The 25,786-nt window shown below is 44.0% G+C and overlaps 1 protein-coding gene across 28 annotated transcripts in view; it reads left to right on the top strand.

The window, feature by feature from the left end:
- The window catches only part of FBRSL1 (fibrosin like 1), a 537,101-nt gene that overhangs the window by 501,184 nt on the left and 10,131 nt on the right, over positions 1-25,786 (top strand). For 14 of the 28 annotated variants that reach the window (XM_061355306.1, XM_061355309.1, XM_061355302.1 and 11 more), the window contains 9 exons: positions 7,210-7,606; positions 9,149-9,402; positions 13,662-13,897; positions 16,060-16,110; positions 17,054-17,149; positions 20,492-20,563; positions 21,122-21,160; positions 22,014-22,085; positions 23,380-23,512. In XM_061355306.1, the coding sequence (XP_061211290.1) occupies positions 7,210-7,606; positions 9,149-9,402; positions 13,662-13,897; positions 16,060-16,110; positions 17,054-17,149; positions 20,492-20,563; positions 21,122-21,160; positions 22,014-22,085; positions 23,380-23,512 (1,350 nt within the window). Of the gene's footprint in view, positions 1-7,209; positions 7,607-9,148; positions 9,403-13,409; positions 13,898-16,059; positions 16,111-17,053; positions 17,150-20,491; positions 20,564-21,121; positions 21,161-22,013; positions 22,086-23,379; positions 23,513-25,786 lie in introns of all 28 variants that reach the window. The other 14 variants (XM_061355322.1, XM_061355301.1, XM_061355294.1 and 11 more) reach the window with 13 other exon arrangements.

Below are 25,786 nucleotides of genomic sequence, written 5' to 3'. Positions count from 1 at the left end.
GTGTTGTAGCTCCACTTGCCTTACCTTTGCAGACCAAGCTAATTGTCTCATGTCTTAAGTAGTGCTTCCCTCCTAAAATGCAGTGAAAAAGCGATCTGTATAAAAGCAAAAGCCAGCTAGGGGTAAAGAATTAGCACTTAAATATTGATTTTCACTTGTAAGCACTCTACCAGTGTCAGTGCTATCGTTGCCAATGCAAAATGCTTCATTCTCTCTTGTGCTTATATATGTTGCATATCCACAATACATTATGCAGCACTCTAAAAGCTCTGTTTTTTAAAAAAGAGGGTTTATTGGCTTTCACTGAATACACTCCTGAAGCAATTTGCTGTAAAATCATGCTCTTCTGTATTCATTCCCTGTGCTGATGGTTCAAAACTTGTCTCTGGGACTCATCAGCCAACTTTGAAATACTCAGCTTCTTGCCACATACGTCGTTAATTGCGGTGGTTATGCTTTTGCAGTGTTTCTTGCTGGAATTCTAATACGGAGCAGGGTTCATCACAGCCAGCCTGGCCTGTGTCTGTTTTCAGGGATGTGTACAGGGTGGATAGATAGGCTGCAGATGGTGGTTGTTGTGTTTCTTGGGAAATTGCCATTGGTAAAGATGTCATTGATGGATGTAGGAGAGGAATTTCTTTCTCACATCACCCCATCACCCGTGCTGTTTGAATACAACAAGGGAGACTGCAGAAAGACATCTGAATGACTCCACTTTCTTTTCAAGAGACAAAGGAAAGGCGTGCAGGCAAGATTAGATTATTTCCAATCACATTGTACGTGTGTTGACAGTCCGCTTTCAGCAGCAACCAGCAGCTTGCAAAGAGCAAGAGGCAGGGCTGGAACTGCTGTTGCCCTAAGTACTGTTTGTATGACGCAGTAACTGCTTATTGGATTTCTCAAAGCAGCCTTTACATGTTTAATCCCTTGCACTTGAGCTGCTGTTAATCAGCTTGAAAGCAAATTCCTGTAGCAGAAAGGTTTAATTTGTGTCTGGGGCTTTCTGTATTGTATTTAGCCTATAATGCTGTGTAGTTATACCCTGGCAAGCATGTCACCCTATGCAGCCATGGGGATGGGCAGCACATGTTTATTCCAATCACAGAGTTTGAACTCACAAGGTTCATGTTGGATCTGTGCTGATGGTCTTTCAGGTTCAGGTAACTCCTTTTGAAACATACTTTTAGGAGCAAATTCAACTGTGGTCAACATTGGGATTTCCCTTACACTTCACGTAGAGCAGCAGTAGCTGAATATCTCTGTGCTTTTAAAAGTTGCTGAAAGTTTTCATCTTTACCAGGTTAAATTGGAATGGGACATAGCCCAAGACACAGAGAGGTTAAAACTTTGCAACACTCCAAATGAAGAATCAGTCAATCAAGGGGGCAGGAATTGCTAATCCCAGGTGGTTGTTATTTTCTTGTTAGAGCAGTTTCAGCCCTTTCTTCCCTGTTCCCTGGTCATCATTCATCCCTGTGAGATCAAGACATGTTTCACTGTCTGTTCATTTAAGAAAGCCTCTCAATGGAAGAAGTCCAAAGTGTTTGGTTAGAAAATAAAGTTGGCATGCTGAAAAGGGGTAGTGCTCTGCATGGTGGAGAGTGGCAGATGTGATCCAGCCTTCCCATAGCATGGCTGAAACATGAATCATTGCAAATGTCAGATTTCCTGTGAAGGGACGAGCTGAACTGACATGCGTTCAGGTTTAATTAAAGTTGAATTATTGGAGCCGACTGTCAAGTCTTAGGCAAATTGGCTCAGCCCATTATCATTAAGCACGAAAATTACTCTAGGACTCAGTAAAAATAAACACGTTTTTGCCTCTAGAACATTTAGGTGTGGTTTGATGGGCTTGTGTGTCGGAGCAGTTGTGCTCAGCTCCATCTGCTCAGAAGGGGTAGATGAGGAGCCAAAGTACAGAAATTCCTGAAAGGATCTTGATGAAACCTGATCCAGCATGCACAAAAAGGAATATTTTGGTTTTTTCCTTGGGATATTTCCATATGTGACAAGCAGTCACCCCAGCCAGTTGGAAGGAACTTGGGCATACAAAAGTATAGTTCCTACAGGAGGGATAGTTGAGCATCCTACAGAGAAACTGCAAAGTTTGAGATCATGACCAAAATGGGCAACATAGAATCATAGAATAGTTAGGGTTGGAAAGGACCTTAAGATCATCAGGTTCCAACCCCCCTGCCATGGGGGGACATGCAAGGGACACCTTGCTGTAAACCATATCACCCAGGGCCTCGTCCAGCCTGGCCTTGAACACTGCCAGGGATGGAGCATTCACAACCTCCCTGGGCAACCAATTCCAGTGCCTCACCACCCTAACAGGAAAGAATTTCCTCCTTATAGCCAATCTAAACTTCCTCTGTTTAAGTTTTAACCCATTACCCCTTGTCCTACCACTACAGTCCCTAATGAAGAGTCCATCCCCAGCATCCCTATAGGCCCCCTTCAGATACTGGAAGTCTGCTATGAGGTCTCCACGCAGCCTTCTCTTCTCCAGGCTGAAGAGCCCCAACTTTCTCAGTCTGTCTTCATACAGGAGGTGTTCCAGTCCCCTGATCATTCTCATGTCCCTCCTCTGGACTTGTTCCAACAGTTCCATGTCCTTTTTATGTTGAGGACACCAGAACTGTACACAATACTCCAGGTGAGGTCTCATGAGAGCAGAATAAAGGGGCAGGATCACCTCCTCCGACCTGCCGGTCACGCTCCTTTTGATGCAGCCCAGGATACGGTTGCTTTCTGGGCTGCAAGCACACACTGAAGCCGGCTCATGTTCATTTTCTCATCAGCCAGCACCCCCAAGTCCTTCTCCTTGGGCTGCTCTGAATCTCTTCTCTGCCCAGCCTGTAGCTGTGCCTGGGATTGCTCCGCCCCAGGTGTAGGACCTTGCACTTGACATGGTTAAACTTCATGAGGTTGGCATCAGCCCACCTCACAAGCGTGTCCAGGTCCCTCTGGATGGCATTAGTTCCCTCCAGCGGATCAACTGAACCACACAGCTTGGTGTCATCGCCAAACTTGCTGAGGGTGCACTCAATCCCACTGTCCATGTCAGCGACAAAGATGTTGAACAAGACCGGTCCCAACACCGATCCCTGAGGGACACCACTCGTTACTGGTCTCCAGCCAGACATTGAGCCATTGACCACAACTCTTTGTGTGCGGCCGTTCAGCCAGTTCTTTATCCACCGAGTGGTCCATTCATCAAATTGATGTCTCTCTAATTTAGAGACAAGAATGTCGTGTGGGACAGTGTCGAACGCTTTACACAAATCCAGGTAGATGACATCAACTGCTCTACCCCTGTCCATCAGTTCTGTAGCCCCATCACAGAAGGCAACCAAATTGGTCATGCAGGATTTCCCCTTAGTGAAGCCATGCTGGCTGTCACCAAGCACCTTGTTGATTTTCATGTGCCTTAGCATGCCTTCCAGGAGAATCTGCTCCAAGATTTTGCCAGGCACAGAGGTGAGACTGACTGGTCTGTAATTCCCCGGGTCATCTGTTTTCCCCTTCTTGAAAATGGGGGTTATATTTCCCTTTTTCCAGTCGTCGGGAACTTCACCTGACTGCCATGATTTTTCAAATATGATGGCCAGTGGCTTAGCAACTTCATTCGCCAGCTGCTGCAGGACCTGCGGATGGATTTCATCAGGACCCATGGACTTGTTAAAATCATTAAAATTAACTCCCTGATTGATTTCAGGGAAGGTAGCTCCAAGACTTCCATGTGAATGGAAAAGAAGGTCTTGAAGAGATTTTTGTGATAAGTAACGTGATAAGGATCTTGTTAAGTACCTAAGAAACCCTAAGGTAATTATAGCCTTCAAAATTCATTGTTTCTTTGGTTGCACAGGGAAAGTACTCCTCTTGGGTATGGTTAGCTACTGAGTGGTACTGGAAACAGGCAGTGAACAGGTAGGAATAAGTGCTGATAGAAGTTTCAAAGAAAAAAGTTTGTCCTGCCTTTGTTCACATGTGATTTCCTCCCCTTCACCTATTGCAGTTCACCCTCAAGTCAGCCACACGAAGCAGCTTCTCTGTCTTGTATTGCACCATAGCCATCAGAAGATAAAACAGCAAAGTCACCAAAACACCAGGATTCACCACCATCCTTCCTGTGTGGTGGCTGCGCTGGCTTGGGGATTTTACTGTCTCTCACGTGCTTCTCCATGCTTGCCTATGAATTCACGCTGTATCTTTTCCTTCTCATTGCTTCTGCTTTTGCGCTGTGTGGCTACAGAAGATACTCCCACACACTCATGCCTGTAGCTTTTCCAGAGGGGGGGAAAAGGCACTGGGCTATTTTCACTGTTGTCAAGAATGAAACACATGAAAATTTCAGTACTGCAACCTGAGAGATGCAAGTTAGCAGCAAAAAACAGTCAGTACCCCTAGTGGCAACTCGTACAACCAGGCTGGCTGGTGACTGGTCAGTGCAGTCAGCATGGGAGCATGAGCTTTTGCTTGGAGAAAATTGCAAATGAAGACTAATGCAAAAACCACAGGGAATCAATAGTTGTACATAACACTGGTCAAACAGCTGCTTTTAATACAGGACTTCACTGATTTGTTTTGGATCTAATTGATTTTATACTCAACTAATTTTTGTGGTGCCAGTGTGTTTTGAATATATACCAGTTGTCTACATTGTCTGTAATTACACAATAAGTTTAACTGTAGGAAGAGGCCTGTTGGATGGAATGAACTAATAGGCTCTCAGGAAACTTATGAATGAATCAGGAATTAAGCCAATTTCTTTTAATGGGTAGCTCCTGAAAAACAGTGGGATCTACAGCTGTGGGATCCACCTCTCATCTACCAAGTGCTCCGCCAGTGGCCGACAACAGACTCATGGGAAAGTGATACTCACGTCAGCTTTATCCTACTGCTGGGCTAAATTCTAGGCTCTCAGGAAACCTGTGGATGAAACAGGAATGAAACACAATTGCTTTTAATGTGTAGCTCCTGAAAAAAAGAGGGATCTACATTGGGCATCCTAAATACCCAGCGTGAGCATTCCTGACTTGCCTAGTCAGTGGTAATTTTTCAGTTCAGGAAAATTTACAAACATAGGTGGCATTATAAAAAATAATGGTGCACAAGAGAAATCTATTTTAGAAATAAATTGACACCTTAAATAACATTGGAACCAAGTCTGGGTACATCTCAGAACCAGGGTACCTGTGATTCATGATCTCATATTTGAAAAAGAAATTCACTGAAACAAGAGTTAGCCTTATATTTGTTGTAGGGAATAATTTAGGACCTTCAGACATTGTGTCAAACCTGTGAAGATGTATAAGGTGCTGGAAAATACAGGGTTGATCATACTTGTGGCCAGCCAAAGTGCTAGTGTTTGGAAAGACTTCTGCTCCTGTTATTTGTGAGTTTCAGGCCATAAGTCCTCAGCCTTCTTCAACTGGTAAATACAGTTCATATGTTTCCATTCTTTCTTTTTTCACATTCCAAATTTATACAGATTTATTAATTCATTGATTGATTGATAGATGAAGGAAATGGTGCAATGGTGAGTGTGCAAGCAAGCCAGCTGCACTGTGGGAAACTGCCTTTCATCTCAAGGAAGGAGATGCCATCACCACGCAGGCATTTTCTGTACAGAAGGCAAGCGGTTGTGCTACAGGTTCTGATTGATCCCTGTCCTCCTCTCACCTAACACCAGCAGGGTGGTGTTCCAGTCACCCAAGCAGCAGCAGTGATGACTCTTGGCCTCACATAGGTTGTGTTCACAAATGCCTGGTTAGAGCATCTGCACGGCCAGAATTAGCCTGTGGTGTGTGTTGTATTTCCACACTTCCTACATCAGGAACTGGCTCAGTCCTTTGATGAGAAGGGAAAATTTCAAAGGTGGAATTCGTTCATGAGGGTGTTGGGAACATGTTAGTGAGTGTAGGTAGCATCTCTTGCATGTCTGCAAGCCAGCTAAAAGCAAACAGCCCCCAACACGTTTTGGTGGACAATAGAAGTATGTATCCTAAACGTCAGATTGAAGTGCTGTGTGTGCAGTGGGGTGTATGCATGTGAAACAATACTAGTTCTTGTAACCCATGAACAGCTTGTCTTGTAAGTATTTGTGCACACAAGGATACAGAGATAATGTCGAAAAGGGAGTCACAGTGGGAGTTGAATCATGTGCATATTGGTCCTTTCACTTGTCTTTGACCTTTTGGATACTGTTTGATCTGAAATACCTGTCTGTTCCTCCCTTTTCTCTTTTTTCTTTCCAGCCCTTTGGGCTGCTTTGTTTAGCTTAATTTGGAAGAAAAAAAAAAAAAGGAAATGCTTGGCATTGTAGACTGAGTAATTCCATATGGAATTCTCACTGTAGGTGCATTTTGCAACATTGCAGCATTCCTGATAGTTTTGGTATGCTGTGCATACAGGCGTGTGCAATACTTAGGGTGAGCAGGACTACACCTGGCTGCTCACTGTGCTTCTGACTGGGTTTTTCCAGCCTTCTCTGTTCCATTCTTCCAAGCAAGCATGTGTCCAGGGAGCAGCAGCGATATGGCTTTGCTGCAGAACTGTCCCATCCTTTGCTACACGAAGATTCTGGGTAGCTTCCTCCCTAGAAGCCACATGGGATTATCAAGGCCCGCCTGGACAAGTTACTGTGTGATGTACCCTAGGTTACCCTGCTCTTGCAGGGGGGTTGGACTAGATGATCTCTTGAGGTCCCTTCCAACCCTTGGGATTCTGTGATTAGTGCTTGGGTCTCAGTGAGTTATAGCTGGAGTTGAGCCTGAACACAGTGTAGATTACCTTGAAAGAGTGCTGAGAAATGAAATGTCTTCATGATCAGGTTTGTTTGTGAGCTCATTATCAGCCTCAAAACTTGGATTGAGCAGGAAATACTGTAGCAGTAACCTGAGATAGGTTCACACTCCTACTGTACGTAACCTTGGGACTCTGTAGAAGTCATAGAGCTGTATATTCATTGTATGAATGCATTCGTTTAATGACAACTAAGTCTCTTACACACACTAGCGAGTACTGTAGACTGGCCAGTCAAGGACAGCAGAAGGACAGACACACACACATCCATCTTGTAGCAGCAGTGCTCCCACGAGCTGAAACATGACTTGTTTTTTTCTCAGGCATATGTTCTACCAGGCAGAGAAACAAACAGACCTTTCAGCATGCGCTTTGTTCTTCTTCTCATTGCTCTCTAAGGTCCCACCTTGAATGACAAGCCAGAAGCAAAGGCAGCCAATGTCCCAAAGGTGTCTGGGCTAGAGCGGAGCCGGGAACTGAGCACCGACGTGCCCTTCGCCCTGCCTATCCCCAGCCCCCAGCCAGTAGCTGCCGTTGTGACTTCTACTTCCTCAGCGCCCACGTCAAGTGCCAGAGCAAGCCCACTGTTGAAGAAGGAGCCAGTCATTTCAGCACCAGCACCACCAAGGCTCACGCCTCAGCCACAGCCTCGGCCACAGTCACAACCTCAACCTCGGCCGCAGTCGCAGCCTCAGTTAATACCTGAGCTTCGGACCCAGCCTCCGAGTCACATCCCTCCACCTCTCAACTACCAAGTGCATCACCAGGTGGCCCACAACGGACTCAATAATATCAGGTATGGGAAAGGGATACTCATGTCATCTATCCTGTCCTGATGCTGGGCTACAGCTTGTTTCAAATGGGTTAGAAATTGCTGAGAGGCAAGACAAGCACTCTGTCTGTCTAAGATGCTGCAGGTTTTAGATACTGGACTTTCTGACTCCACGGGCTGGATTTTCCAGTAGTGGTGGATAACCGAAACATGGTGATAAATTCTCCCTTTCTAGGAAAAAGGCATCTGTAACCAAGGTTACACATGGTTAAGGTTGAACCTTTATTGTCCAGCCTCCAGTGGAGTTTCACAGTGTCTTGTCTGAGCTAATTTGTGCCTTAGAAATTTAAGGTGGTTAGAGTCTGAGCAACTCCCTTGTTTCATATCAAGAACGATTTCCATTGAAGTAGGTTTGTTCATGGTTATCACAGGATTTTTTTTGTTCACCAGCATCAAAAGAGGGATACCTATATTGGAAAATGCTGTGTCCCTTAGAGCAGGGCTTCCATGTAGGCTGAGAAATCTGCTTCAATCTGACACATTCAGATGTAGAAGGAGGCTTAGCTTCACTGTTTAAATTACCTCCATCCAGTAAGTAGGATGGGTGAAAATGGTATGGATAAAATGTTTCTAGAGAAAAGGGTTTAGCCAGTCAACTGGAGGCAGTCTTTGTGCTGGTACAGAAAACACACCTTGCCTCCCAAACCAGAGCCAGGCTAGTTTAAACAAGATGAAAAAACTGGTTTAAAACATAGTATTTGGCCACACAAGGGTCAAAATATGAATGGAGAGCTGCCATTAATGTGTATTTCATAGTATCCTGCATACTTAAGCTCTGTTGTGATTTTACCCTGTAAATGCAACCACAAAATAAATGGTTAATAATCTTGCAGACTATTCAAGATACGTCAGAGGTTTAGATGGCAACAACTAATTGCTGTGGTAGGAATTACACTGAATACTAACTGCAGTGGTAGTGCCTTTCACCCCAGAAAAACTTCAGTCACTCACAGTGGAGTAATAATAATAAAAGAAGATGTAAAATACAAAACTATTACAAGAAAAAAATTATTAAGATGGTGTGTGTGAATGCTTGTGAATGTAACTGCACAGCATGCACAGCAAATACAGCATGTTCCCAAAGTCACTCACACTATGCAACTGTGTGTACCCAGAGCCACAGAAAACAGAATTGAAGTAATTGCATCGTATGATCACAAGGACGCACATGGCCACTGCAAGGTCATCAGAGGCTAAATAAAGGTGGAAAATTCAGCTGCCTCTGTGGCCTTCATCATTACCTCATAGATAGCTCTGAGGATTATAACTTGTTCAAGCACCAGAGGAAACGTCACTCTGGAGATCCCAAGCCCCATCCTGCCCAGCTGGAGAAGTTCACTGAGATTTGTTAACGTCACCACTGCCATTATGAAAAACAAAAACATAAGCTTGGGGAGGTCAGGGTTACATTGTTATGTTGTTTCTGGTGGTACATTTCTTGCACTTTTTCAATCTTGTAACACACTCTTTCTCCCCTCTCTTCCCCCCATCTTTTTCTCTCTGCAGCCGGAGCAGCAGTGCTAGCAGTGCAACAAGCATCAGCCTCCCGAAGCACCTTCCCCTGTCGCCCCAGATTCCTCCACACCATTCCTCCGGCCCAGCTCTGCCCCTCTCCATATCTAATCTTGCTACCTCGCACTTCTCTCTCAGATCACAGACCCAGCACCAGCACCATCCGGCCATGTTCGCCACCCCACCTACGCTGCCACCTCCACCAGCGTTACCTACCAACAGCCTCGTGATACCAGGTCACCCTGCAGGTAGGTTCCCCTCCTCTTCCAGGGCTTATGTACTGTGCATGTACTGGAGGGTGTTGAGAGATGGGCTGGCTGGTGGGCAGGTAAAATATAGTGACACAGACCCCTCCACAGGCAGTGTGTACTGGAACTGGAAGTGCTTGTGAAGCAGGTAGGAGACATGGACATGTTTTACCAGATGAGAGATTTCATACAGACAGCATGTAGCTTCCTGTAAGAAGTCTCAAAACACTGTGGCATTCTACAGTCATCAGACATTTTTTATGTTAAGAAAGGACTGATGTATGGTTTTCCATTCTCCCCTTCTTTGTCCCCACTAATGAAAGCTCTGCTGTTAGAAATGACTTGAAAAAACTTTCCAATCATGCCAGAAAGCTGTTGTAACTGAACACCTATTCCCCCTTTAGACAAGCAGGACATCCTGCTGGCAGAGCAGGATTCTCTGCCTGTGCCAGCACAAAGTCTCTGTGTGCCTGTGGCTCCGTAGCCTCTCTGTCTGAGGCAGAGACAAGCTGACAGGCTCTGCTGTTCAGCTCTCACTGTCTTTGCATCCTTTAAAAACGTTTCCTTTGTTCACCCTGGCCCCCATTCTATTGTCACTTCTGCCCTAAATGTCCTGTTTATAGCTTATCCATTAGCCTACAGCTGTCCCTGAAAGAGACCCTGGCAGCTGGAGACTTCCCTGCGACTTTGACTTGCTGGGGCCTCCTTTTGATCTGGCATTTGACTCCACAACTAACTCAGCAAGGATTTACACAGGACAAGCATTTCACTTGTTTCCTATGAAGCCAGTTAAAGGAGTAAGGAGAGGGCAGATTTGCTGTGGAAAAATGTGATGGCCTTGCATCCCCTTTTTTTTTGTCCCAAGAGCTAAATAATGTCCCGTTATTTATAACTGCTTCTTTAAATGAAAGAAACATGTGAATTGGTCCAAAGCAAGCTCTCAGAATGTTGATAGACAGAAGTGCTTGGGGTTCCAGCCAGAAACAGGACCACATAGGCCAAAGCTGCTGGCTTTCACAGGCCCTGGCACCATCTAGAATTTCAACCACATGGCTGGGAAGATGTTGGCAGCACTGTGGGAGACCTATTCATTGCTTCCCCTGTTTAAGGCAAAGGACTACTGTGATGGAGGCTTTGAAAGTACTGCAAAAGGAAATAGCAGTGTGCTCACTAAAAGCGTGATACTGCAGTCACTGAAAGCAAGTATGTTTTCATCATTAACTTCAGGAGGTGCAAGATCAAGTGACCTATTCACATTCAGCAGCTTGCCAGGAAACGGTAACAGTCTTGCTCCTACTAAAAGGGTTTCTCCTGCAATTTAAGCAGGAGAAGCCTAAGTTAGTGGAGAGAAAGGTCTGGGCGTCTAACCCTGCAGACAGCGAAATGCCTCTTGTCTGCATTATATGAAATGCCTGCAAACTGGCACATCATAAAATCAATACCGAGTGCTGCAGAGCCAGGAGCTTCTGTTGTCATTCCCATAAAAGTGTCTTAAAAGCAAACAATATTGCTAAGCAGCCCTGAAGAGCTAGGATCCAACTGCCACTAGCAGCATAGTCCTTGCTGTGCCATTTGAGTGCATGTGTGCTCTCAGTAAAAGCGCAGCTTAGAAAAACCATCAGGAGAGGGTATGGCCCTTTGAAGTCTCCTTATTGTCATCTTCCCCACACACACACTTTGGATGAAAATGTGCTCATCCTTTAAATTTACTTTGGCACGCTTGTTGGTGTTACCAAGAAGAGAAGCAGGGCTGAGAGCTCCTGCATTCACTGATTCAGACTCAGGTCTTTGAATAACAGGAATGTACTTCTGGTGGCATTTCTTCCCTTTGAAACCTGAAGCTTATACAAGTAAGTTAGGAACAACCCTTGTGTGGGCTGCTGCCCTCTACTAAAGGGCACTGAGGCTGGCCCTCATGTAGGATACACAGAGGAAACAGCCGTCTTTGTGTCTTATCTTCTGCACATGAGGACACCTTACCAACATTAGCAGGGTTGATCTTTTTCTGCCATGCCCACCTCATGTGTATACACAGAGCACTAGTGTCTGGACATTCAAAGGGCTGCTCAGTTGCTCTGCTAGTTGTGTTATTACATAACCAGACCAGTTCTGATCTTGACATTGCCCAGAGCCCCTCACAGAGCTGGTTATTACTGTGCAGTCCCATCCTTACTATGAAGCAGCCACCTCGCCCAAGTGCCACACTGCTTCTCCAAACATCCCCAGGCCTTTGCTTCTTCTGACAAAGGCCAAAGTTGTGGTACAGGACTATGGGCTAGAGCCAGCTGCAAATCTATCAGTCTGACTTCAAGTCTCTTAAAAGAAATTGGATATCAGAGCACTTACAAGTGCCAGCTTGCTTTTATCTCTCCCTCCAGAAAAGTGGATTATCTTGATGCGAACAGAAGGATTCAGTTTCTTTAAGTCATGCCAGATTTAAATGCGTAAACACACACACATGAAATAATACTCATATTATTTAAAGAGGTTAGGGTTTGGACCTAAGTGCTTTCAAGCCTAGTTACTATTTTTTTCTTGTTTGCTTGCTCCATTGTAGGCTCTTTTTCTCCAGTGCCTTAGGCTTCAGTATCACGAGTCTATATACGTTCTGCTTTTATATTAATTATTATAAAGATTGTAGCAGTACACAGTAGTTGCTTTTAGCAGTACATGTATTACTGAAAAGCACCTAAAATTTGCTTTCAGAATTTACTTTTAATAGGATGTAGGCTTCTAAGTGGTAGTAGAGACCTTGAAGTTCCCCATCAAAGTGCCTGTTTTTATAGATCTTAATCGTGTCACTTCAGAAGGTGATTGATTTAGACATTTCTAATGTTACTCTAGAAAATTTAAGTAAAAGAAATGCCTGTAGAACATGAAATAAAACTTCAAAGCACATGTATTCTTTCACCCTTTTATATTCAGTGCTGTAGTTTAAAAAGGGGTGTTATACTGAAAAAAGTGGATTCATGTAAATTTAGAAGCAAGTAGGTCAGTCAGGACTGGGTGGATGTCATCCACAGCTGGTGACAGAGGTTACTCTTAGCTTAGAAAATACATAACACATTGGGTGCTGATTCCTGTTTGAAGTTCTTAGGCAAAAGCACAGACGGATTTAATTGATACCAGCCAACTTTCTGGGGAAGTGGACTTTGGAATTTGTCCTTACTGTATTCAGTCACACCATTTCTGTCATTTCTGAAGTGCTGGTATCTTCCACTGCCCTAAACCACATCAAATTCAGTGGAGGTTTTTCTTCCGGAGGAAGATGCTGAGAAGAGGCCACATGTAATTTTGTTTCTGCAGTTGTTGCAACCCTGAGCCAGTTCAATGTTTCTCCTCTTGCCAGTGATCCTCCTCCGGATTTTCTCATAGGAGAAAAGCCTGGAGGCAAGGACAAAAAAATGATGATTATAACCTGTTAGACGTTGAGGAAAGGACTGCTTAGTATTTAAAATCTCCAAAAAACCCAAAGAAGGCCTCAATTTGTAGGATGGATGTTCTTGATCTCTGTGTGCGTGTCGTGGGGCTGAGAAGGAGGATGATGGTACAGGCCAAGCAGGTAGTTTCCAGCTACCCAAATCCATGGTTATGTCACCACATTGTAGATCCTGTCACAATTTCACCTCTCTAAGTATATATATTTGATTTAACACATGCATTAGGCCACTATCCATTTTCAGTGTACATGTATGCTGCTGCCTTTCACACTTCCAAATGAAACAGGTCAGTATTACTCATTTTAAAGCGAGCCATTGTCCTCGAGGGCACTCCCTAGCATCTCGTTGGCATGGGAAGGTTCGGCCACCGTGGCCTCAAGACCAGACCTCCACGGTCCGTTCCCGGAGGCACCTAGGAGCCATGGGCCAGCAGGTGCCGGGGAGGAGGAGGAGGAGCATCCTTTGGGAGCCGCGCGGGGGGCGGGTTGGGGGGCGGTGGGCGGTGCTTGCTGAGCCCCCATGATGTTTTCTGCTGTGATGACTCATGGTGTTCTCTCTTGTCTTTAGATACCAGCCTGTTGATATCATTCAACCAACCAATCATGTATTGCCAGCCTCATTCGGGGATTCTGATTGGTACTTTGTCACAGGCATCTCTCTTACCTCCACCAATGAGTCCTCACGTAGAAAACCACCACAGCATGACCTGCAGAAACAGGGAATGCCAGGTGAATATTGACTCTTTCTCCTCCGTCTTTGTGGTACTCACGGGCCCACGGGCCTCTGTGTCTTTTTTTTTTCTCTCTCTCTCTCCTCTAGATCACGAACTGCTCAGGCAAGAGCTGAACAACCGGTTTTTGGTTCAGAGTTCGGACCGGGCCGCTGCCTCACTTGGCCCGGTGCCGCTGCTGAGAGCGGAGTTTCACCAGCACCAACACACGCATCAGCACCAACACACCCACCAGCACACATTCACTCCTTTTCCATCCAGCTTGCCCCAGACGCCGCTCATGCCGCCCTCTGCACCTCCCATGGTGCGTACCCCAGCCCAAAATGTGAGGATAAGTAGAGCATCTCTGGTCAAAAAGCCTAACCCACTCTTGTCAGACAAAACCCAGTCCTCTGCATTTCAGCCAGGCGTGCTGTCCCTGACCTTCTGACTGGAGGCCTGGACAGACAGGCCCAGCACTCCCAAAGGGATCCCTTTTCCATCCAGAGCCTCCACACTGAGCCTCTGGGTCTGCTACGCTGCTACCCATGAGCAGATAGCACACCCATGAGACAAGTCCAGAGTCCCTTTAGTTTCCCTTTTTGTGTGTCCTGCTGTGTATTTCTGTTCTCCCTTTCCCAGAGCCAGGTGCCATGACACCAAAACACCACAAGATCAATGGCATCTAATGTACCAAACACAGTCCCCACAGCTATTGATTGTAGGGCAGACCATGCTTGCTTACCCAGACCATACTTACTCTCACCAATGCAGCATCTCATCGGATATGAGTTTTGCCCCTCTTCCTCCTAATTCCCTAATCTATATCAATTTTGGCATTTATTATTTGATTACATCAACAAGCAGTAATTTGTGTGAGCTGTTTCTTCTTGCAGGAGAGATCCTCCTGGCCATGTCATAAGCGTTAGCGTTTTACCATTGAATTTGCTGCAGCTGTTACAGAATTGTTAGAGGTCTGCCACAAATGGATTTTGTCAGTGCTTTAAAACGCACTCTCCCCATTTCTGGCACTTACTTTGTGAAATTGAAAGAACAAGGTTTAGCTTTTTTCCCCTTCTCAGTTTCACACTGTGTCCAAAATGTAGAAACAGCCCTCTTCTGCTAAGGCTAGCAAAAGCCAAGAGTAACAACAACAGCAGCATTTGGGAAGAACTACCAAGGGTTCGAGGAGGAGAATGTTTCTCACTTTTCTTTCCCACTGCTGAGTGCCTGATGACATTCTTGGGCTGTAATCTGCTTAGCAGCAAGACAATTAGAAGTAGTATCATCCACCCAAAATCCAGCCCCAGGTGTTTGCTCAATGTACTCGTGTGTAAGCACCTTCCCTTCTCGGTCTGTGTAAAACACTCTTGAATCTTTCCTCAGAAACTTCCTCCATTATTTAAGAATCATGATCTCCGATCCTGTGAACAGCTTCCTCCCCTCCCACCACTGTCCTGTTGATGTCAGCCTTCACACCAAAAACAACTTGCAAGGCTCCTTTGTTATATTTCACTCACATCTTCTTATATTCCGCTAGATCAGGTCTGCTAATCCCAACACCAGAGAAGAGTGTTGAAATTTACAGCTGCATGTGTTTGGTAATTTATGGTATTTACACTGGAGGGGACATGGCTCCAGTAATAACTGTAATTAATGAAATTACAAATCTACTCTCCTGCACATAGAGGAGTGTGAAACAGCAGCTGACTTGCCAAATAAGCAGCTTTTCATGGGGTCCTACAGCTCCCTTCCCTGCCTTTTCCCCTCTCCCTCCTCCCCAGCAGAATGCACATACTGTTCAAAAATGCAATGTATATATGCTTGGTTTTGTTTCCAAGGTGGTACAGGACAAATGGTCATAAAAATAAATATGGGGCACAGACTGCACACATGGAGGTGTTAAAACCCCATGCTGGAAGAGAAAACAATAGCAATCACCTTTTCTCTGGGGTGCTCTGTCTTCTGCAGGGGTTGGGGGAATATGGAGAGACCTGTGCATCCGGAGCAATTAAGCCCTATTCCAAACAATTTTGGCACTTACAGGAACTCAGGAAATGGGGAATTGGTATTGATTGCCCCACAGTAGAAGCTGGGGTCTAGTGGAAAGTATTCCCTACCTTCTAGTGTTGTGATGTAGTTCAGTGTTCCAGGGGCAAGTCTCAGACCTGGACCTGGAGCTGAACTTCACGGTGTTTCACTGCACTGCAGCTATCAGCACTGCTCTCTTCATAGTGAAGGATCCTCTTCATGTAGTGCCTGCAAACAGGGTTCTGCAGAGATGCTCGGCAGTACCCAGCACAACCCAGGGGCTAGCACCTTTCTGTCTCCATTAGCTTTGGGAAATCAGTCAGCTCCCTGACGAGCGAGAATGGAATAACCAGTCAGTTCTGCTCTGTTAAATGCTGTACAGATGGGCCGTGATATTTGTCTGTGTTGAAATCCTGGTGTGTCCACTACTATTGAAACCCGACTCACGTGTTTCCTTTTTTTCTTTTTTCTTTCCAGTTTGACAAGTACGCTCCCAAATTAGACAACCCTTACTTTCGACATTCCAACGTGAGTGCTTACCTTTCTAGGTGGTGTCTTTGCTAATGGTTCTGCTTGCACTTCCTTTGCTTGTTTTTGATTGATTGGTAGTGGTTTGATTCATCCATTCCTAAAGCTCTTTTTCTGTCTTGATTTATTTATTTTTTTTAAGGTACAGAATTTTCTTTGGGCTTTATTTTTTTTTTTTTTTTTAATCTTTGCCTACTGCATTTTTGCTGCTGCAGCTCTATATTGCTGTGCCTGGGATGGCAGGGAATGCGCACAAATGGCTAAATCAGTGGTCATTGCAGTATCTTTGCCGCTGGTGCTTCTCACAGTGCCGCAGCCTGGAGTGCATGGCTCTCTCACAAGATTTTGCTCAGGTCACAGGAGTAAGTCAAACTGGTGGTTTCCTCCTGGTGCTCCCCACTGCTCCAAAGCACAAAAACTACATGTTCTAGGACTTGTGAAACTTCTGTATGAGCTCAGGAGAGGCCTAAGCAAAACTTAACCCAGCCTACACAACTACAAGGTGGTGTGCATGTTGCCTGTGGTTGGTGTGCAATGCAGCATCTTGTGGTTCTTTTTTGCTTTGACAATTAAAGCAGGGCACATTTCAAAACAGGGTCGATTTGTTTGCTACTGCAGAAAAATGCAGAGTTAACAAGAAGTGAACATAAAACCCAGATTATTCTGATTCCTCTGAAAATGGTGAATGAATGCTCTGTGCTTCCTGCAATAGTCCACCAATTTTAAAGGCACACTTGTTCAGCACTATCTAGAAAATTCATCAGTTGAGCGCATTTTTCAAGTTTTGGCTTTGCTCTCACAAATTTTGAAAGCAAATTCAGTGCGTGTTTTCACCGTGGCACTTGTTCAACACAGTACTATTTTTGCGTGTGCCAGGATTGGCACCTACCTCCATTATTGTTCAAGTTGTCCTGTGACATAAGCATCTCTTTTTCTTTTGTAGTTCTTTCCAACCTATCCTCCAGCAATGCCTGGAATGCCACCCATGCTTCCACATTCAGGTCCCTTTGGGTCACTTCAGGGAGCATTTCAACCGAAGGTACAAACTTCTTCTTCTGAAGGCTTTGTTCTTTTACTGTATTCAGAGTCGTGTCTCTGGTGATTTAACTAGCACGTGCAGCACAGGGTTGGAACTGATCACCCTGCAGACCTATGAGCATCCTCTGCACAAAACAGCCAACACTTTAGGCATTTTCTCTTGGTGCTACAGATCATTCCTTGAAGAAGGATATAGTGGTTCACTCAGGAGGTCAGCTGAAACTGAAGGAGAAGCATACAGTCAAATGCATTATTTGATTGAAATATTTATAGCTAATAATAGACCAAAGAGTCCCAAATCATTTTATAAATTTAATGGTCTGAGATGGCAAAAGATAAACTGTGTTTATTCCCAGAAAAAAAAAAAGATAAATTGACTGTGTAAGTGTGGGAACAGTAGGGAGAGACTGCTGTAAGTGCGTAGAGCAATTTCAAGGCACTGAATCTTTATTCCCAGCTCCAGCACTGTCTGACCTTGGGCAAGTCGCTTAAATCTTCTGTTCCTCAGCTTCCTCATCTATAAAGTTGATCTTGCAGTGGGTTTTATAAGGGTTGATTAATGCCTGCAAGCTCCTTTGAGATAGTGTGTTTGAAAGGTGCACTGCGACTGTAACATATCATTATAACAAGCACTGACTGGCATTTGGAAATGTTGCCATGATAACCACCATTTTTGACAAATTCTGTGGTGTGCACTGCTTTTTTTTTTTTCTTTCCCCAACGTGTTCTTTTTATTAACTATTTTTGAATGTACAGAAACTGTGAAATCTTTCCAAACAAGAAATATGCATTGTATCTATGTAATATTTGTTTGAAAATGGAGCATTTACTCTGTTTGTAAGGTGATGTGTTTGGTTTCTTTACATTCTGTGATTTTGGAGATTTCTTATCTTGAACTGCATTTCCATAGAGCTTTGCTGCTGTGTCAGAAGCCTGGAAGGAGCAGCACTGTAGCCAGGCTGTTTCTGTTTGCATTTGGAAGGTGATTTCTGTAATCACACCGAGCAGGGCTGTGGGGTGTGCTTCCCTCCGCAGTCTCATTGACGTCAGTGGAAGTCAGTAGTTAGCAACTGCTGTAAATAAGGCCTCTAGCAGCCTTCCCACTTCATATTTTTAATGGAAGCTGGAGTATTCCTCAGTGTCTATCAAATCCCTTATTTTCTGGATACATTGCAAATAGCAGTCTCTAAAATGGCTTTTTTCAACACAGGTTCTGTATGAAGTTGCTACAGGCATAGAAAAGGAGCAGTCGAATCAGAGGGAGCAGGAGGGACAGAACATAGCTATCCCTTGATGGAGTTGCCTGCCAGTGTTAATTGTTTCTGTTCTTGCAAGGGATGCCATGGAGTCCCTGCAGACCCTGAGGTGTCAGGGTGTGAACTTGACTTTCCAAGCAAAAGAGCTGCACAGATAAGGCGGAATTGGCAATTTTTTGCTGATGTGAAGATAGGCTTCAGTTTTGCCATAAGGCTACTTACTGTTAATGAGCAGCTTCTGATACAACAATAGCATGTTCTTCTGGTTTCCATCTTCGTTAAAGAGCTTTATAGATACCATCTCACTGCAAAATATCATTAGACCAAAGAGAAGCAGTTACGTAGCGAGAAAGAAGGAGATCCATTACATTTTTGAACAGTTCTTTGTGCTGAATTATAACTTAGCTTTTAATTCATTTTAATGATAGATATATAGAATATGTGCTAGGTTGAGTTTAAGGAGCAGAAGGTCATGCTCTGGTGCCATGGTTAATCACTACCATCACTTGATCTCTGTACAGTGCTGTGTTTAGATGCAGTCTAACATCTGAAAAAAAGATGGACAGGCTGAAAAATGGATCTGCCACTTTGGCACATTATTCTCCAGTTTCCTAGAGGAGACAGAGCTGAACAGCTAGGCATAGCCACTCTTGTCATCATTACTGTTTCATTTTTCTATGCTCTCTCCCTCCCAAGCTGTTTGACTAAAGCCTTCGTAATCGCTACAGACCTGATGATGTGGTTTTGGCACACTGAGTCCAGCACTTCTTGCTTTTCAAAGCAGAGGTCTTGGTTTTGTTTTTCTCCTTCCCATGTCAGTTGCCTACAGCTGTGCATGTAAATCCACTGCACATAAATCCAGGCTGACGGTAAATTTCTCAGTGAGTGTCCCGAAGGCCGTTTCTCACAAGCTAAGAACTTGAAAAGGTCAGAAGTATTCAGTTTACTTTGCTGGAGGAAGCAGTCACGTCTTTCTCCAGGGGACAAAGGGACAGGATGACACCATGCTGTTAACATGTTGTGATCTTAAAGTTCTTGCCTGTATGATAGCTGTAACTTATTTGCCACCTTATATATACCTCAGCTGTCAGACAGCCCCTGAGAGCACAGATCTGCCTGGGGAGTTCATTGACTTACCAACACACAAGAGTTCTCTTTTTAATGAGTCTGAAAGTTACGTAGATTTAGCCAAATTAAAGCCTATCTTTCTTCCCACCCCCATGATTATATTCATGGCTCGTACAGTTTGACTATTTGAAATCTACTGTAATTTGACCTAAAATGTGAGTGAAATAATCTTTTGGGGAATAAGGTTTAACCCCTCTGCGCTCAGCTGTGTGGAGGCACCAGCTGCAGTTGCTCTGGGAGTGGGAGATGGAGGAATGCCAGAGTGAGAAGATGAACGAGTTCTTAGGGATCGTCTAGGGCAGGGCAGCAGGTGGGATCCGGAGGAGGAACAGGGATTCATTCAATGGAGTGTTTAATCCTTGCTGGAAGATGATGGGATAAACACTACAGAGCTATAAAAGACCCACAAGCACCTTATAAGGTTTCTCATTTTGCCTTGTCAAAGCAAATAGATGGGCTGTTGCCGTTTTAGCCATTGTGTTATCTAGCCCCAGTTGGAGAGGGGCTGCAGTCCAGTAGGTGGAATATGTGAGTAGGATGCTTGAGTTGTTCCATTCCTGACTGCTGTACTGGTTGCTGCCTGAAACACGGAGGGAGTCAGTCCACCTCTCATTCTCTGTCCTACTGCCTGCCTGTTTTGTCTAAAGAGTAAGCTTGGGGGGCAGGGACTATCTCTTCACATCTACTTGCATACTGCATAACACAATGGGGTTGTGATTTAACTGGGGCTTAGGGGTGCTGCTGTAATACTCTTGCTGCTGCTAAAGAATAATAGATGACATGGTGGTTAAATGCCGTTGGCTGTCATTAAGAGATAACATTTAGCACTAATGTAGCAATATGTGTGTTCAAAGCACAGTACAAACATGGACTAATTAATGCCATTAACATCAGATAGAGATGTTAAATGTACCGCTGGTGTGATACAGTATTATTCACGCTCTGTTCTTGTCTTTCAGACTTCAAACCCTATTGATGTAGCAGGTAGACCAGGCACAGTCCACCATACACTGCTGCAGAAGACTCCAGGGGTAGGCAACAATATATAACCTTCCTTTCAGCTTATCTGGCTTTATGGTAAACACAGTGATTGCTCATAAAAAATAGAGCAGCTGCTGAGCAAATTTGCCTTCTAGACTCGGAGCAAGCAGTCAGAGCAGAAGTTTCTTTTTCTGGTGAGACAACAGTAGCCTCCACCGGTCGTGAATACAGAGGGATGTATTGACTTTTTCAAAGTCAGAGGGAAGTGGGGCAGGAACCCCCTTCAAGGTCTTTCCCCTAAGCATTGCTTGGAGCGTAGTTTTATGTGCTCCATTTCAGAATGATTATAAGGTACAGAAAAGCACTCACACTGTTCAGTTGCTGGCATGAAGCTGCTTTGTTTATCATAAAATTCTGCTGAGCTTGGTGCAAGGAATGAAAGAGAAGTTTTAAGCCTTCTTTAAACCCTTTAGGTTTCCTGTGTCACAGGGGACTTCTCTGGAACATCGCTTTTTAAACACTTTTACTGTTCAGAGGAAGGAAGTTCTCTGCCTTTTGGTATATTGGCTAGTTTTAGGCTGATTGTTTTATTTCTGCTTTTTCCCTAGGTGTCAGACCCTTACAGGCCTCCAGTAAGAGTAAGTAAGGTTTGTGGGGGATTTTATATACATATATATACACACACTTCAAATATTGTGCATGCATTTTTGAAATCTAACATGCCTAGTAGAAAATGTCATGCTTATCCTTCATTTAAAGCAAACTGTCATCATAAACTCTTAACTGCTTCTGATTAATAACGTTTAGGTTGAATCCCAACCTTATTTTGCATCCCTTTATGTACATTAATAGTCCACAGTATGAAATAAGGGTCACAGAAATAAGCAACTGTAAGCATGGACAGACATTCAGCAGTGATCAGATTTATGGTGGCTTAGGTCTGTGAGTTTTATTTGTGCTTCTCGTGTTCAAAAAGTCACCCAGCAGTGAGAGCCACAGCTCAGCTGTGAAACAGTAACTTGTTCAGCTGTGCCCCTGCTCATCCCTGGTGATTGTTTGTCTGTACCCTTTTCCTCCTCAAATGCAAGTAGCCATAATAACCACACATGACTTGGCCTGCAATGCAGCAGGAATGAATGAACAGGGCTCTTTTCAGAAACAGAACTGTTAACTATTACTTGCTTTCTCTCAAGCATGGCATACCTGCCTTTGCTGCTATTTATTTCCATTTGGGAAGTGGGGAGCGCAAGTAGGACAGGCAAGCATCTCAGGTCTCCATGAGATGAGAAAGGTATCCCACATTCTTCCTGTTTGTTTCCTGAATTTAAACATCATCTGCTGCAGTACACATAGAAGTGTTGATCACCTATTGTGCCATTTTAGTAATCAGCCTTTCTCTTTGCTTAGCTGCCTGTTTGACAGTAAGGGAAATGAAACGTTCTATCTGATGTAGATTGCTAACGTATAAATTAATCTAAATTCTTGTGCTTTCCATTGCAGAAACCCGGGAAGTGGTGTGCAGTTCATGTACAGATTGCCTGGCAGATCTACCATCACCAGCAGAAGATAAAGGTAATTCAGACAGTTTCTGGAACAAAGCCAAGTCTTCTGGCTTATGTTTTAGTGAGTAATGAGCAGGAAGCAGTTTCTGTTGGTGATTCTCAAGCTTGCCTGTATTGATTAACTAACACTTTCAGTCCTTTAACATTTACTGTAGCAAGCATAAAGTTTATCTGAGGGCAAAGGAATTGGGTTGAAGGGTAACAAAACGAGCAAGAGATACTAAGTGCACAGCCAGAAAGAGCTGAAGAGATGGAGGCAGAGGGTAATTTTGCCCCAGATCAATCTTTTTTACAAAGCATATATATTTAATGTCATTCCCCTTCTGTATTGGTACCTCCTTGGGAGGAGGTAATGAAATGACAGATACGGTGAAGAGCATATTAGAAAACAGAGCAGGCGAGTAGATAGATAGTTACTGTGTTAGGCTGTGTTGGGCTTTCTGCACTGCAGCGATGATGGGCAGAGGGAGAGGGAGTTGTAACCTCTTGTTACAACTCAAGAGGTAACAAGATGTAGGTACTCTGGGGTGCTGTTACAGACTCAAAGTTCCCTGTGACAGGCAGAGTAGTCGATAATGGGACTTCAGTTGTCTGGTTTTTCATAGCTCCTGCTGTAGTTTTTTTGTCCCATTAATGAAGATTATTCAGTGCTTAAGTAGGTGCATTGTAATTAGTGTCTCTACAAGTGATTTATGTCCCTTTTTTTTAATAGACAAGTATATCACCTTTAAGCTATTGAGAGACTTACAGGACTTTCGTGCAGTTCTGACCATGCTCCTTTCTATAAGGGAAGGATAAATATAGCCTCTGGAGGAGCATCATAGTTTTCTTTATCCTTTTGTCCCTTGTCTGCATTCTGAGCTAGGCTAGCTGCAAGAAGGGCATAGTCTAGGAACTCTTTCCAAACTGGAGAAGCAAAACAGACAAGTCCATCACCGCTCTCAAGACTTCTGCCAGCAGCTTTCCGCCTGCAGAATGTTTTTTGTCAGGCTGAGAGCACCAAGTGATCCTAGGGTGCAGTACACTCAGTGTATCATCTTGCATGCTCCACTGTGTGTGCTGAGGGGCTGAGAGCTCACTTCAGACCTTATTCATGTGAATGAGGCAGGCAGCCGAGAGGCTGTGGAGCAAAACGGCTTTACAGATGCTGTCAGAGCATGACTGCAGTACGTGACCACAGACACTGCTGTCACTCTCGCTAACTCTCCCTGGCAGGGCTAAGCAGGAGTGAGCCTGAACTCCCTCTCTGTTTCTCCCTTAAAAAAGGAAGTGTATAATGAGATTGTTTTTATATCATTTGACAGCAGATGCAGCTGGATCCCCACAAGCTAGAGATAGGTGGTAAACTTGACCTGTTCAGCAGACCTCCTGCCCCTGGAGTGTTTCCAGGCTTCCATTATCCACAGGATCTTGCCAGGCCTCTGTTTTCTACCACAGGTAAGGGAACATCATCATTTGTAGAAGAAAGAAAAAAAACAGAAAACAGTCAATATACATGATGTGTATCCATACAGATATGTATGCCTCAGAAGCAGACAAGATTAGTTCAGAGGGTGTGGAGACACTGACAACTGTTGTGACTGGGGCTCTCAGAGTTGGGCTGGGCTCTCCACCGCCTCCAGTGCAGGATCCTCTGCACAACGCTGAGCTGCAGCAGTTGGCTCTTACATTCAAGTCTGTGCAGCTGGTTCCTGTGTGCCTGATTAATAGGCTATGGAGTGATTTTTAAAAGTGATTTTGACAAAACGCTTGAAAATGTTTCCATTGCACAGGATTGGAAGTGGTCTCGGTCTCTTTCTCGCTCTTATATTTGCCGTGTTGCTCTTCTCAGCTCCTCCACTCACCAAGTTTCTGTTTGTTTTCTGAAAACAAGGGTTTCCTGTAAAAGGAAAACTTCCAAGTAACAGCATTGAAAATATCACAGAACATGTTTGTGAAGTGTTTGTTTTTTAAATATGAACCCCCCTGTGTGTTACAAAGTCCAGCAGTCCTTAAGGCTTAAAATGGCATATTGGATTTTAAAAACCCAAAGAATTAAATAGTTTACCTTGATCAATTGCTTTCCAATCTGTTGGCGAAGCAATTACAATTAATGTAATTACCAAAGTGAAGTAGGCTCCACTGCACTGTACTCAATGGCTCTGACCATAGGAGACTGCAACTCTGACATTCTGGTTTTGGAGATCACTGTAAATTCATGTCGATGTCAGTCTACTAGATCTTGGTTTTGCTCTGTTCCCAGGCTTAATCTTCCCTCTAGACTTTTTCAGGTTTTTGTTCTGTGTTTGAGATGCTAAAATCTGCCTTCTGAATGAGCTGTATCAATTGATGAGATGTAACTGAGTTCTTTGTGTGTATAATTAATTAGCAAATAATGTATTTTCTTTCCTAATGTTAATCTGTTTTTATCATGCAGTATTGTGCTGTTATTCTAACTCACTGCAGACATGGTCATATTCAGCCTTGATTCAGCCCTTTTGAAATGAATGAGGGTAGAAATGGTTTGAAGCAACAGGTAAGAATCAGGCTGAAACCTCTGTGAGAGCTGAGTTTCAAATACAGATCTCAGATAGCCTTCAGGAATCCCACCAGTGATTCAGTCTGTCTTTTTTTCCCTTATCTGAATGGAAATTCTTAAACATCAGATGCATTTTTCTACCACATACAATCAGTGCTCATACTAGCTGTACATTGTAGAATGCTGCCCTGTATTTTGGTCTCTGTAAAGTTACTTTGATAGTACAGGGCCAAGATATTTGTTGCATCTGGTTGGATGCATAAGCACAGCTTATTTAAAACCTCTGACAGTTTTCATATGGCAGCTCTTTCCTAATCACAGTCCTTAGTCTGTCCTGTGCTGTCATTATTGTTTTGTGTATGATTTTGCTATTGGAGGCTCTATTGGGCAGAGTTTACCCAAACAAGCAGAAAAGCACTGGTGCAGTTGGTATCTTGAGATTTTTCTCCTAAACATGCCAGCATGGTTTGCTTTTCCATTCATAAAAGCAAGAGGGGAAATAGTATGAAATAGAAAGATTAAAGGAGGCAAATTAATAGAAAACTTTCACAAGAGATAAACATCCTTACAGCAACTTGTCTGTGACTATATTAATCACAAGAGCCATCGCACAGTAAATCTAGGTAAAGAGTGCTATCAAAGTGAACAAACATTGCAGCAGTAATATATAGATGAATAAATCTTTTACTCTGCAATATCCAAGGCATTCTTTTCACCTTATCCAGCAAGTGTGCAGCTGATGTGAATCATTGGTTCTGCTGCATTGCCTAGTTACTGTGGGAGACATAAGTTATCTTAGGGAGGGCCACCTGTCTGCAGGACGGATGTTCAGCTGCCTGGCAGACGCTATATTTAATAACTACCTGACAGCCTGCAATGCTGCTCCTGGCTTTCTCCAGAGGATTTTTTATTGTCAGCCCGTGTAGTTGAGTTTGTAAGCCATCTCCTTTGAAGAAATCTCCCATCCATTATACACCTCCTGAAATCTTAAAGGATTAGAAAGATGACAGTCTCCATCCGTCTTGAAGCATTGGAGCAGTCAGAATGTTTATAGATAACTCCAGATCTCGTTGCCATGGTCTCCCTTAAGTTTCCTCAACTCATTTTCTGATTGCTTAGGTTTGTGGTGCCCAAGCTGGTGAGAGACATGCAGTGCTGTCTCCCTCTCCAGCTTTATAGTCTGCTCATGTTCT

This window comes from Neopsephotus bourkii, unplaced genomic scaffold, assembly GCF_033783945.1.
Source record: "Neopsephotus bourkii isolate Nb327-2 ecotype Australia unplaced genomic scaffold, CSIRO-AGI_Nbou_v1 NB_795, whole genome shotgun sequence".
Taxonomy (NCBI): Eukaryota; Metazoa; Chordata; class Aves; order Psittaciformes; family Psittacidae; genus Neopsephotus; species Neopsephotus bourkii.
Note: the sequence above shows the minus strand (reverse complement) of the source record. Positions and strands in the feature narration are given on the sequence as shown.